This window comes from Hyperolius riggenbachi, chromosome 6, assembly GCF_040937935.1.
Source record: "Hyperolius riggenbachi isolate aHypRig1 chromosome 6, aHypRig1.pri, whole genome shotgun sequence".
Lineage (NCBI taxonomy): Eukaryota > Metazoa > Chordata > Amphibia > Anura > Hyperoliidae > Hyperolius > Hyperolius riggenbachi.
Genome location: NC_090651.1, coordinates 171,287,681 through 171,300,628, shown reverse-complemented (window position 1 = coordinate 171,300,628; position 12,948 = coordinate 171,287,681). Strand labels below are relative to the sequence as shown.

General features: G+C 45.1%; 1 protein-coding gene across 2 annotated transcripts in view; it reads right to left on the bottom strand.

Annotated features, from left to right (window-relative positions):
- The window catches only part of SLC25A17 (solute carrier family 25 member 17), a 271,719-nt gene that overhangs the window by 129,359 nt on the left and 129,412 nt on the right, over positions 1-12,948 (bottom strand). For both annotated transcript variants that reach the window (XM_068240216.1, XM_068240215.1), the window contains one exon: positions 2,327-2,443. In XM_068240216.1, coding sequence (XP_068096317.1) covers positions 2,327-2,443 — 117 coding nt within the window. The remainder of the gene's footprint in view (positions 1-2,326; positions 2,444-12,948) is intronic.

Sequence of the window (12,948 nt, the reverse complement as noted above, 5' to 3'; positions counted from 1 at the left end):
CTTTCTCCAGCCCCATGAGGACTGCGGGCTTCATCGCCACGCCCCCCCCCTCTCCACCAGCTGCTCCGACCTCCCATTCTGAGCTCCCTTAATTTAGCCAGTAATGCTCTATTGTGCATGCATAACCCAACTGTGTGCGCTCCACCTGTCACGCTCCCATGGCTGGTAGCGTTGTGCACCTGCATAGTAGTACTGTGCAGGCACAGAATGTTCCTGAAGACAATGAAGAATCGCACACCACCATGGAGGTGCTGGAGCCAGTATCCAATGTACCAAAAATAAAAAATGGTCCGCACACTCAATGAACCAAGTTCAAGGTTTTATCCCAATAACGTGACACAAATCCATTCCATACACCAACGATTCGTTTCGGGGCCCCGTGGGGTCCCCTTTGTCAAGGTTACCATTCTGTTTTTGTTATCTTGACAAAGGGGACCCCATGGGGCCCCGAAACGAATCGTTGCTGTATGGAATGGATTTGTGTCACGTTATTGGAATAAAACCTTGAACTTGGTTCATTAATTGTGTGTGGACCATTTGGATTTTTGCAATGGGGGCTCCCGGCCGGGAAATGCCAGTGCAGGACAGCGCAACTAGCCAAACTAACTGAACTCAAAATGGGAGAACCGAGCAGCCGGGGAGGATGATGATGGAGCCCACAATCCTCATGGCGCTGGAGGAATCCCCAGGTAAGTATACATCATGCAATTAGTTTGGTCTTAGGCTTCCTTTAAGATTGATCTTAAAGCATAAAAAATTAACATCTGAACTCTGCTGCTACACATACCCGGTTCTTCTTTTACTTACTACTTTATAAGGTCAACTAGGTGCCAATTATATTTTCAAGAAAGCAGTTCCCATGATCTGAAGACGTTCCTAGTCTCCCTTGTATGGCGGCTTTTTAAGGAGACATTGGGCTTGAGTCGCTAAGCATAGCGTCCGCGTAACAGCACGAGTTAACTACTGTTACGCATGCTAGTAAAAAAGCACTCCTTAATTCAGTGTCCCTGCATGATGCGCGCGCTATTGGCAGCGTAGCGTGCGTAATCGAGGTGCGGGCACTCTGCGTACGCTATGCTGTTGAATGACAGCATAGCGAATGCTAATAACTTAATGTCGGCTCCACTCCTCCTGCCTTGAGCCCCAGCAGGTCCAGTCACATTAAAGGACCTGGTCCTCGCACTCTGACTGGCCCAATAGGCTGTCTGTCAGCCTATTGGGCCAATCAGAGTGCGGGGATCAGGTCCTTCAATGTGACTGGACCCCACTTGGGCTCAGGGCGGGAGGAGTGAAGCCGACGCCAAGTTATTAGCATTCGCTAGGCTGCAATTCAGCAGCATAGCGCGCGCAGTGCCCGCTACCCGATTATGCACGCTACGCTGCCAATAGCGCATGGCACAGTGCAGAGACACTGAATAAAGGCTCGCTGATTCACTAGCGTGAGTAACAGTAGCTACCTCGCGGTATTACGCGGCGCTATGCTTAGTGAATCAAGCCCATTTTGCCCAACCGTTTTACACTGGTGTTTTTTATTGTCATCAAATTAAGTTCATAACACTGCGACTCAAGGCCGCTATAAGGAAATTTCACCACTTCACCAACCTTAAACTTATGGATGCCAATTTCCTCTATAACTATTGCATTTGTCTTTCAATTAATCACCTGAGCACACAAATGATTATGCCTTCCTTTTCTGCCCACCAACAGAGCTTTCTGTTGGTGGGCTCTGATCATTGCTGCCATCCTTATTTTGTTTTTATCAATTTAATTGTCTTTTTTTTTTACATAAAAAGGCCTGTTATTTTTTTTTCCACTCCCCCTACCTTCGAAGTCCAATCAGGGTGATCTCCCCTCATAGGCTATCAGCCTGGATTGTGTGGTGAGCCGCTCCAGGGGACAGCCAAGTGACAGGGCTTTCTTCAGTACAATGCGGCACTAGATTGCCGGCGTTTCTTCATCTAACAGCTTGCCAGCAACTATCACCGATGGCAAGCTGTTTACGGAGCGGAGCTCCATCACTCAAGCGGGGATGCGCGCGATCCCCGCTAATATGCAGCTAATATGCAGCTACAGGACTTGACGCCAATCGGCAATCCTGTAGCTGCTGCCCTCCTGCGGCCAATCGGCGTTAGGCAGTCGGGAGGGGGTGAAGTGCTACTGAAAATATTTATTCTACATAACAAAAATCATTACATTACAGAAAGTATAAGGTTAAAAAAGCACTGAGAATGATGGAGGTAAACCAAAACTAAGCCAAATAAGCATGTTGAGTGTGTTTACTTACAATAACTGTGCATTTATTAAACTAAAATAAAATGCTACATACCTATTATACCAGTGTACGTTGTAGGTACAATATCTTCATTTCGGAATTTTGCACCTTGTAGCTTCAGTCTGGTGTTGACCACCCACAAAGGAGTTGTCAGCAGGACATTAACAACCCCTAGTAGTAAAAACAATAATTCTTAAAAATCTACAGCATTTAAAGACAATTTAGTTGAACAATTTATTTTTATAACAATTACTGTAGCACTTCACCGAGTGTATTGCAGACTCTCAAACCATATAATGCCGAAGTGCAGGGGCGTAGGGGCCGTGGTGGCAGTTGTAGCCTGTGCGACCGGGCCCCTGAGGGGCTCACTCAGCCCCCCCATCGGGCCCCGAGGTTTGTAGCTAAGCTACTGCCGAAGAGATAACTAGATTCTGCTTTAAATTATTGAATATGACAAGGTTTACATAGCTGGTAAAATCAGGCTACATTTAGGCTCCTTGCACACTGCATTGCCCATGTTAAGGTGGCCATACATCAGACGATTTGGCGGCTGATTGACCACGCTAAGAATGAACTAACCAATAGCTGAAATATTTTAGCAAGCACATTAGCTCATAGTTGGCAGAGGTCTCTTAGTATGACTCATAAAGTGAACAGTGAAACCAAAAGCAGCAGATTACATTCCAGAAATATATTCTGATGATGTAATTTGCTATGACATATGCGTATGTTAATTAGCAAGTGGAGTTAGTATTCTCTAACACTATTAACCTCCTCAGCGGTATGGACGAATATACACGTCCATCACCGCCGGAGGTCGCCGCTCAGGCCCTGCTGGGCCGATTTTAATGAAATAAAAAGCAGCACACGCAGCCGGCACTTTGCCAGCCGTGTGTGCTGCCTGAGCGCCGCCGCTCTGCGGCGATCCGCCGCGAGCAGCGGAGAAAGAGGGTCCCCCCCAGCCGCCCGAGCCCTGCGCAGCCGGAACAAAAGTTCCGGCCAGCGCTAAGGGCTGGATCGGAGGCGGCTGACGTCAGGACGTCGGCTGACGTCCATGACGTCACTCCGCTCGTCGCTATGGCGACGATGTAAGCAAAACACGGAAGGCTGCTCATTGCGGCCTTCCTTGTTTATTCTGGTCGCCGGAAGCGATCAGAATGACGCTTCCGGAGCGCCCTCTAGTGGGCTTTCATGCAGCCAACTTTCAGTTGGCTGCATGAAACAGTTTTATTTTATTTTAAAAAAACCCTCCCGCAGCCGCCCTGGCGATCTTAATAGAACGCCAGGGAGGTTAAGGTGGGTATACACGTCAGATAAAAGTCTTTGGAAAATGAAACATCACAGACTAATTTTACCCCCTTCCATGTAGTATGAGAGCCATACTCTACACAGTCTATTCTATGGAGCTGAACTCCTCATCAGATAAAAATCTTTGCAAGATGCTGCACACAAAGATGCTGTACACATTCAACAGATCTGTATCTGCAAAATATCTGTTCCTGCAAAAGATCCGTTCCTGTAAAATGCATTCATAGTCTATGATATCTGCAGATCTCGTACATACCTTGTTTAATGGACAATTATCTGCAGATCAGATCCACCAGGATGGATCTTCAGATCGGCAGATAATTGTCTGAACTGCAGATGAATGTCTGTTAAACAAGGTGTGTATGGGATCTGTAGATGTCATAGACTATCAATGCATTTTGCAGGAACGGATCTTTTGCAGGAACGGATCTTTTGCAGATACTGATCTTTTGAATGTAAACAGCATCTTTGTGTCCAGCATCTTGCACAGATTTTAATCTGATGAGGAGTTCAGCTCCATAGAATAGACTGTGTAGAGTATGGCTCTTATACTACATGAAAAGCTGTAAAATTTTTCGGTGATCTTTCATTTTCCAAAGACTTTTATCTGATGTTTGTACCCACCTTAAGATAGAGGTTTCAAGACAGATTATTATGCTTTATGCTCTGTTATACTAAACGGCTTCTAGGAACTGGTGTGTATTTCATGCAATATATTTTGGTGGACATTGTAAGATAATGTTAGCAGATATTTTAGCATTTGGATCATCTGTGCTAGTGAAAACTTCGCCCAAAAAGGCACTTGATCCTGCACGGAATGGGCCTTTTTCTGTTGTTGACCACGTGGAAAACAAGGCAGTGATCGTTACCGATAAGAAGATCTCCAGACCCTGCAGGATGTAATGGCTTTGATGCTTCTTCTCCTGGGATTTCTGTGGATGCAGTGGCGTATCTGGGTAAAGAAGCGCCTATGGCAAATACTGAAATTGCGCCCCCCCCCCCCTTTTCGGCGCTGCTAGATTTGGGCGCAGCAGGCGTCGCCATAGACTATAATGGGAATCCGTCTATAGCGGCGCTCAGTGAGTAACGTTGGCGCCGTCAGAAGACGAAGCCGAGGTTGCTTAAAGAAACACTATAATTTGGCCTCCAGCAATCGCTGAATGCCGAATTATATCATTCCCCCACTATCCATGGCGGCCTGGAGGGGGAATAGTAATTAATATGGCCTGGACTTGTGCAGAAGCAGGATCAGCCATATACTGGCTGTATCCTGCGCCCAAGTCTACCGGTGCCGATTTCATATGTACGCCGCAGGACAGGGCATGTGTAGTGGCCAGCTTTTGGAGGTAGACAGTGGCTAAATGGATGACAGTGAGGGCACAGAAGCACTTCAAGGGGCTGGAAAAAGCCTCAAGTAAGCTATACCAGCCTGATTCATTCCACTTAAAAGTACACTTAAAGGGAGGACAAGATAAAAAGAGGAGGGGGAAGTAAAGCAGAGAGAGAGGAGAGTGGGATGAGGGAATGGAAGAGAGTGGGAAGTGTGGGAAAGTAGGGAGTGGACACATAAGAGAGGGCAAAAAAAGAGAGTAAAAACAATAAGGGGGCAGAGGAAGAGGAACAGGAGGGAAACACTGAGTGGAAAAGGAGGAATCTCTTCACTAGTCCCATGGCAGGGACATTTATAAACACACCACATGCTGCACTATGCACTTGTGAAGGAGTAGAGAGGGCAGACAGAGGACAGCACATGCTGGGAGGGAGAGAGAGGACAGGAAAGGCTAATAATTCTCTTATCTAAATTATCCGGAGCTCCTTCTCTCTGCTCCGGTAACTTCACACACTTCACACATGGCTGCAATGTCAGCGTCACCTCAGCTGCGCTGTCTCATGCCTGTGAAAGCAGTAACTGGCTGCTTGCAGATTAGATCTTTCTGGCCGTCCCTGCCTGCCTCAGCCACAGTAGTCTGCGCACTCACTCTCTACAGAACTTGGGCTGCAGCAGCTACAGCTTCAGACTGTTCTCTGCTCTCCCACTCCCATCAGCCCCAGCGGCAGCAGCAGAGCTCCAATCAGGAGGGGGATACGAGGGTTGCCAGGCGATGAAGTAAGCAGCAGGGAGGTAACTGTTACTGTACAGTAATGCGCCGGCGGCCAGCTAAATACTTGTCAGGGGAAGGAGCCAGGATGTGCGGAACACGGACTCCGACCTGGCTGGGATGGAGGGAGGGGTGATAATCTGATTACTCATGCGCCCCCTTGGAGGTGAGTGACAAGGGCGCATATAGCAGCTGCCCCATGTGCACCCCTGTAGATCCGCGTCTGTGTGGATGTTGCACCTTCCGGCACCGTTGAGCTGCCTGTGTCTGCTACGGACCATGGGATTACAAATTCGTATTTTAAAATGATATTTTGGTAGCTTAACCCTGTTGACGCATATTTTTTGCATTTGTTGTTATATTGGCTATGGCTGTGGATTGTTCTGGTTTTCATCTTTGGAATACACATATTTTCTGCACTTTATGTGGATTACAAAATGCATGGTAATCATGATAGGGAGCCTAATGCCAGGATATTGCCTTCTACGAATGAGTTTGCATTTGTGAAAAGCCCAGCAGTGGCAACCACGTGGGGAGTGCGTGTATGGAGAACAAAGGAATCCCGTAAAGCCAGTGGAGGACAAATGGAGGCTGAAGCAAAAGTTGAGGATGCAAGGACTGGGGAAGAGTCTGTGTTCATGGATAGGGAACTGGCTAATGGACAGAAAACAAAGAGTTGTGGTCAATGGATCGTACTCAAAATGGGAGACTGTTAGCAGTGGGGTCCCACAGGGGTCTGTTCTGGGTCCAGTGCTCTTCAATTTATTTATTATTGACCTAGTAGATGCAGTAGTGAGCAATGTTGCTATTTTTGCAGATGATACAAAATTGTGCAGAATCATCAACTCTCAGGAAGATAGTGTCATATTGCAACAGGATCTGGATAGGATGGCTATATGGGCACATACATGGCAGATGAAATTCAATGTTGACAAATGTAAAGTCATGCATTTTGGACGTACTAATGGTCTAGCACCATACAAAATAAATGGGATACAGTTGGGGACATCAAACTTGGAGAAGGACTTAGGAGTACTCATTGACAACAAGTTAAATAATCGTACTCAATGCCAAGCCGCTGTAGCTAAAGCTAACAAAATTTTGGGATGCATTAAAAGGGAAATAAAAACTCGAGATGCTAGCATAATATTGCCCCTGTTTAACTCTCTAGTAAGGCCACATCTGGAATATGGAATTCAGTTCTGGGCACCACATTACAAAAAAGATATTGCAGTTTTAGAGCAGGTGCAGAGACGAGCAACAAAATTGATACGTGGGATGGAAGGTCTCACTTATCAAGAAAGGTTAGATAAACTGGGCTTATTTAGTCTAGAGAAAAGACGCCTTAGAGGGGATCTAATTAACATGTATAAATACATCAGAGGGCAATATAATAGCTTGGCGGATGAGCTTTTTGTCCCTAGGCCTTCTCTAAGGACTAGAGGACATGATCTGCGCATGGAGGAAAAACGTTTTAGCCATTTATTTAGGAAAGGGTTCTTTACAGTAAGAGTGATTAAGATGTGGAATGCATTGCCACAGGAAGTCATTATGGCAAACTCTAAACCTGCATTTAAAGGGGGCTTAGATGCTTTCCTTGCGTTGAAAGACATCCATGGCTACAATTACTAGGTAATGCCTAATTATGTTGATCCAGGGATTTTATCTGATTGCCATCTGGAGTCGGGAAGGAATTTTTCCCTTTAGGCGCTAATTGGACCATGCCTTGTAAGGGTTTTTTTGCCTTCCTCTGGATCAACAGGGATATGTGAGGGAGCAGGATGGTGTTGTACTTTATACTGGTTGAACTCGATGGACGTATGTCTTTTTTCAACCAAAAATAACTATGTAACTATGTAACTAAGCCAGGTAATGTTTCATTTGAAAAAAGAGAACACGTGCAGAGCGCTCTCTGGTGCTTTTTAATTTAAACTTCCCGCATATAAAAGTTACACTTACATAAAAGAAGTGATAATAGAGTGCAGAATCTCCTACTCCCGCAGCTGTAACCACTATGCTGTCAGCCCCTCCACTATGACCAGTAGTGTAGGTGTCCAATCTCAATACAAATTCCAATCTGGTCAATGACGCAATAGACACGGAAAAGAGAGCTGGACTGCCTTTCCTCCTTTCAATCACCCATGCTCGAGACCGGCCCGTCCAGTGAGAGTGAGATTGGACACCTACACTACTGGCCGTAGTGAAGGGGCTGACAACGTGGTGGTTACAGCTGGGGGAGTAGGAGATTCTGCACTCTATTGTGTGATATGCTTGATATCACTTCTTTTATGTAAGTGCAACTTTTATATGCGGGAAGCTTAAATTAAAAAGTTTAATGCACCAGAGAGCGCTCTGCACTTGTTCTATTTTTGCAGTTAGCCTTTGGTACACTTGGATCCCACATGTGTGAGCGGAGCAGCAGATGTTGGTGTATTTAAGGAGTGTTGGACTTTGCCTGAGTGCAGTGTTATTGGATTGGTGCAATGCATCACTTGCACTGGGTACCGGGAGGAACATTTAACATGGGGGGCAGCAGTGGGGGTTTCGTCGCTCATTAATGCCGTTACCACTGCGGCGCGATCGAGTAAGTCAGCCCTACCTCTTGCAGCATGTGCGATCGACTAATGCGACCAATTTCAGGCTGGAATTGGTCGCATTGTCAGTCAGGCATGCACTTGTCGGCACCAATTTTCATCCGATTTGATTATAATAATAATCGTCAAGTCGTCTGAAGTATGGCTACCTTTAGAGCCGCAAATGGCAAATTCAATTGCTATTTATGCTGCAGCTGCTTTCCTAAGAGTATCCAGACCTGGAGGGTGTAGTAAAGTTTCCAAGCTCACACACTTGACTGGCTCCAGACTCCCATTTCAACCAGGTTTTGTTCTGGTTAGATAATGAAGGCTCATACACACACTCAACAAAAGTCTTTTAAATGCACGATTATCAAACAACTTGTAGAAGTTGGATAACTTTTGTCAAGTAAAATATCACTGATAAGAGGCAGTTGGATTGACTTGAGCTGCGTCTTATCAGTCGTTGGTCGCCTCTTATCAGTGATATTTTACTTGATAAAAGTTGTCCAACTTCGTCAAGTTGTTTGATAACTGTGCATTTAAAAGACTTTTGTTGAGCGTGTGTATGAGGCTTAAAGCTTGTAGCATCAATCTGCTCTCTGCCTGATTCCAACAGACAACGGATCCTGCTGTCACGCACCCCCTCCCTCTCTCTGACCCTGTTGGGGAGGACACTTTGCCCTACTAAACAGTGCGCTCTGGAGAGGGAATCCGTGTTGCCATGAAGCTTCCCTGGCCGATGTTCCACTCAGTACTAGAAATCCTGAAGAGCTAAAAACCAGCGTGTGATTCTTGCATACCCGTCTTTGACTAGAGCCATCCATCTCAATGGGGTGTGGTCTGTGACAAGCCTAAATCTGCGCCCCAACAGATAATAACGGAGTGCTTCCCGTGTCCACTTGATAGCTAGCTGTAGTTTTGTTCAACGGGGCTTAGCTTCTAACTTAGATAAATCACCTGATGTTCTCCATTAATTTCTTGGGACAGTACAGCCCCCAGTCCCACCTCTGATGCATCTGTCTAGACTATAAACTCCTTGGAGAAATCCGGAACAATTAGGACCGGTTCTTCAAAATAGGGCACTTTTCAGCTCAGTGAAAGTTTTTTCTGGGATTTTGGACCATGTAACTTTGCCTTCGACCGACTCCTTTGTGAGATACGTCAGCTGTGCAGCTTTGGTGGCGAAATCAGGAATGAAACAATGATAATCTATCTATAGTCTATCGACTATCCACCAAAAAGCATGCACCTGCTTCTTAGACTTTGAACGGGGCAAGTCCTAAATCCCTTGAACTTTTTACAAGACCTTTACCCATGACATACCCTAGATACTTGGGCTCTTCCAGACCAATAGCACTCTTTTTTGCTTTGGCTGTCAGGCCCGCCTTCTGGATTGAATTTAGAATGGCTTGAAGCAAGTCATTAATATAGACCAGACAGGGTTTATGCCTGACAAAACTATGGACATAAACCTGCGTCGGATATTTACGCATCTCCAGGTGGGCTCGTCTTAAGCCACCCCTCGGGCACTTGCTTTTGTGGATATCCAACGTGCTTTCGATTCAGTGGAATGGAAGTATATTTGGACCACCTTGCAGAAAATCGGGTTGGGGATACATTTATTCACTGGGTTCGAGTTATATACAGGAACCCTACCACGCAAATTAAAATCACCTCTACGATTTTGGATCCAATTAGTTTGTTTACGGGTACCACGCAGGGATGTCCTTTCTCTCTAGCCCTCTTCGCCATAGCAATGGAGCCAATTGCCGCAGCAGTCACATAGACTTCTCAGATTTCAAGATTTCAGAATTGGGGGCTGGAGGAGAGGTGTTGTTGTATATATTGGTGACCCTGATAAATCCATCCCAGGCCTCCTTAAAATTGTTTACACATTCCATCTGGTTTAGGTGTAAATTGGAGCTTAATCTAAACGTTTGCAGCTGTCTGACTTTGATGCTTCTGGGGTGGTCCCACTTGAGGTAGTAACAAAGACCAAATACCTTGGTATTTGGATATTCAAACAAGTCAATGACTTTCATGACAATCATTTATCCCCACTTCTGCAAGTTATTAAAGATAAGGTTACAGCTTGGACAATTCTCCCGCTATCCCTTATTGGAAAAATATATCTGGTTAAAATGAAACTTTTGCGCAACGTTTTATGTTTTTAGTAACTGCTCGGTGTGGATCCCCAGAAGTTTCTTTGCTCAGCTGAACTCTAGTTTATATGGAGCAGTAAGAACCCCTGTATCAGTCTTAGGAAGTTAAAGAGACCCTGGACGGAGGGAGGATTGGCTTTTCTCCACTCTTGTAAATATTTGTATAGCTTTTTAGGGTTCTTGGGAAGCACTTTCCCACTTACTGTACAGAGGGATGAATGCTCCTTATCCTCTTATTGTGTCCATGAAGGTTGTAATTAGGGCTTGGAATCAGGTACTTGCACGGTATACTGGTACTCAGAGGATTTACTCCCCTTATGTTCCTCTATGGAATAATTCAATGTTAGCTCACTTCGTCACAGTGCCTGACGCAGTGCTTTAGATTAATAAAGGGGTCACACACCTTGTCCACATTGTAAAACGAAAGGACTTTGATACTATGAAGGAATTCTTTGATCTTCCTAACTCTCACTTTTTCCGCATTTTGCAAATCAGGCACGTGTACCAGTCACAATTTGGGGCTCGCCCTATACAGTTGTAGGCTTCAAACATAGAACTGATGTTGAGGAATGCTACTCTGGATAAAGCCCTTTCCAGCATTCATCAAAAAATTTTCCTTATAACTGAATTCACATAACAGCCTTTGAACAGCTCTGGGTAGACCTCCTGCCACAACTGGATGACGAAAAGTGGGAGGTAGCCTGAATAAAGCCCTTTCAACATCTGGTAGCTGCGAGAGACAGATTGATCCAGTTCAAGGTACTGCACAGAGCATAATTAACCCTGAATAAATTAACTAAATATAACTCGACTATGGCTGAGAGATGCTGGCGGTGTGGTTTTTCTCCAGCCTGTTTTGTTCATATGTTTTGAGACTGCCCACTGATTAGTGATAGCTGGAACCAAATCTGTGACTTCGCATCCAAAATTACTAAAGTATATCTCACTGGATCCCATGTGGCGTTTGCTAGGTCTTACAAGTCCTCTGGCCCCCAAAATTGCAACTAGAGCTTTGCTTGGCCTACTCTTCTTTTATTATTGGAAATTAATTGTTTTGCATTGGAAGGCCCAGACTCCTCCTTCTTAACAACTGTGGAAACAACTAATCAACAATTCTTTGCACCTCTATAAAGCAGCTTATATTGCTAGATGTTGCCCTCAAAAATTCACTAGTATATGGAAACCTTGGAGAACAGATAGGAATTCCTCCTGAGTCTTTAATGGACGTTTTTTATTTATGGACCAGTATACCTTCTGTTTTAAAGACCCTCTCACCCAGTTCTGGGTCTGGGGGTCTTGGATGGGGCTGGTGGGGAAGGATGTGAGTTGGAGGGGAGGGCTGGTTTCACTGGTGACTGTTTTAGTTGTGTACAATTGAAGGTAAAGAGGCGCCCTGGTTGAAATAAAAGCATCTAAAAACAGCTTAAAATCGAGGAAATAATAGGAGGTGGCTTACCTCAATAACGAAATCCTTGTATATGACAAAAGATTTTTATTTAGCACAGGCAATGCGTTTCGCGGGTCCAAGCCCGCTTCTTCAGGCCAATAAAAGTGCCAAATGAACAAGTCGATATGGCAAAGAGAGGCTCCCTTTGCCATATCGACTTGCTCATTTGGCACTTTTATTGGCCTGATGAAGCGGGCTTGGACCCGCAAAACGCGTTGCCTGTGCTAAATAAAAATCTTTTGTCATATACAAGGATTTCGTTATTGAGGTAAGCCACCTCATATTATTTCCTCGATTTTAAGCTGTTTTTAGATGCTTTTATTTCAACCAGGGCGCCTCTTTACCTTCAATTGTGCATAGCTATACCCCCAAACAATCTGTGTTTGAGGGGTGGTGACAGACCACCTGTGGGTGCCCCACAGTGGACACCTGTCCCTACTTTTTCAAGGAGAGCGACCACATCCAGGTCCTGGCTGGGACTACCCCGAGTGGAGTCGGGTTTATGGTCTCCACCTGCTTCCTACGGTTGGTTGCCCTTGCAACCTCCTTTTGTGAGTAGTAATTTATTGAAATTCCTTTTTTCAATTGCATACTAATATACTACACTATTGGGCTCCCGTATTTGTCTCCTATATTTTTTTCCTGCAAGGTGCTGAGACACCCCCACTACACTATGTTTTAGTTGTGTGTTGTTGTTAATGTTTCAAGGTGGACTCGTCTGTAACGGTGGCTCTCCTCATGTTTGTTTTAACTGTTAAATGCTAATAAATACAATTAAAAAAAAAAAGGCTTGACGCTTGGGGAGATAGCTTTCCCAGTCCCGACTGTATACCAAGAAATCGTCCAGATATGCTTTGGCAAACTTGTGATGTGGCTGTAGGACTTTGTCCATGAAGCGTTGTAAAGTGGCCATGGCTCCATGGAGCCTGAAGGGCATCGTCTTATATTGGAACAACCCTTCCGGAGCACAAAATGCTGTCTTTTCTCTTTAGGCTGAGGTGAGGCGTATCTGCCAATAACCCCTAGTTAAGTAATAATAATATACCAGGCTGCCCCTAGCCTCTCTATTAACTTGTCCACTCTG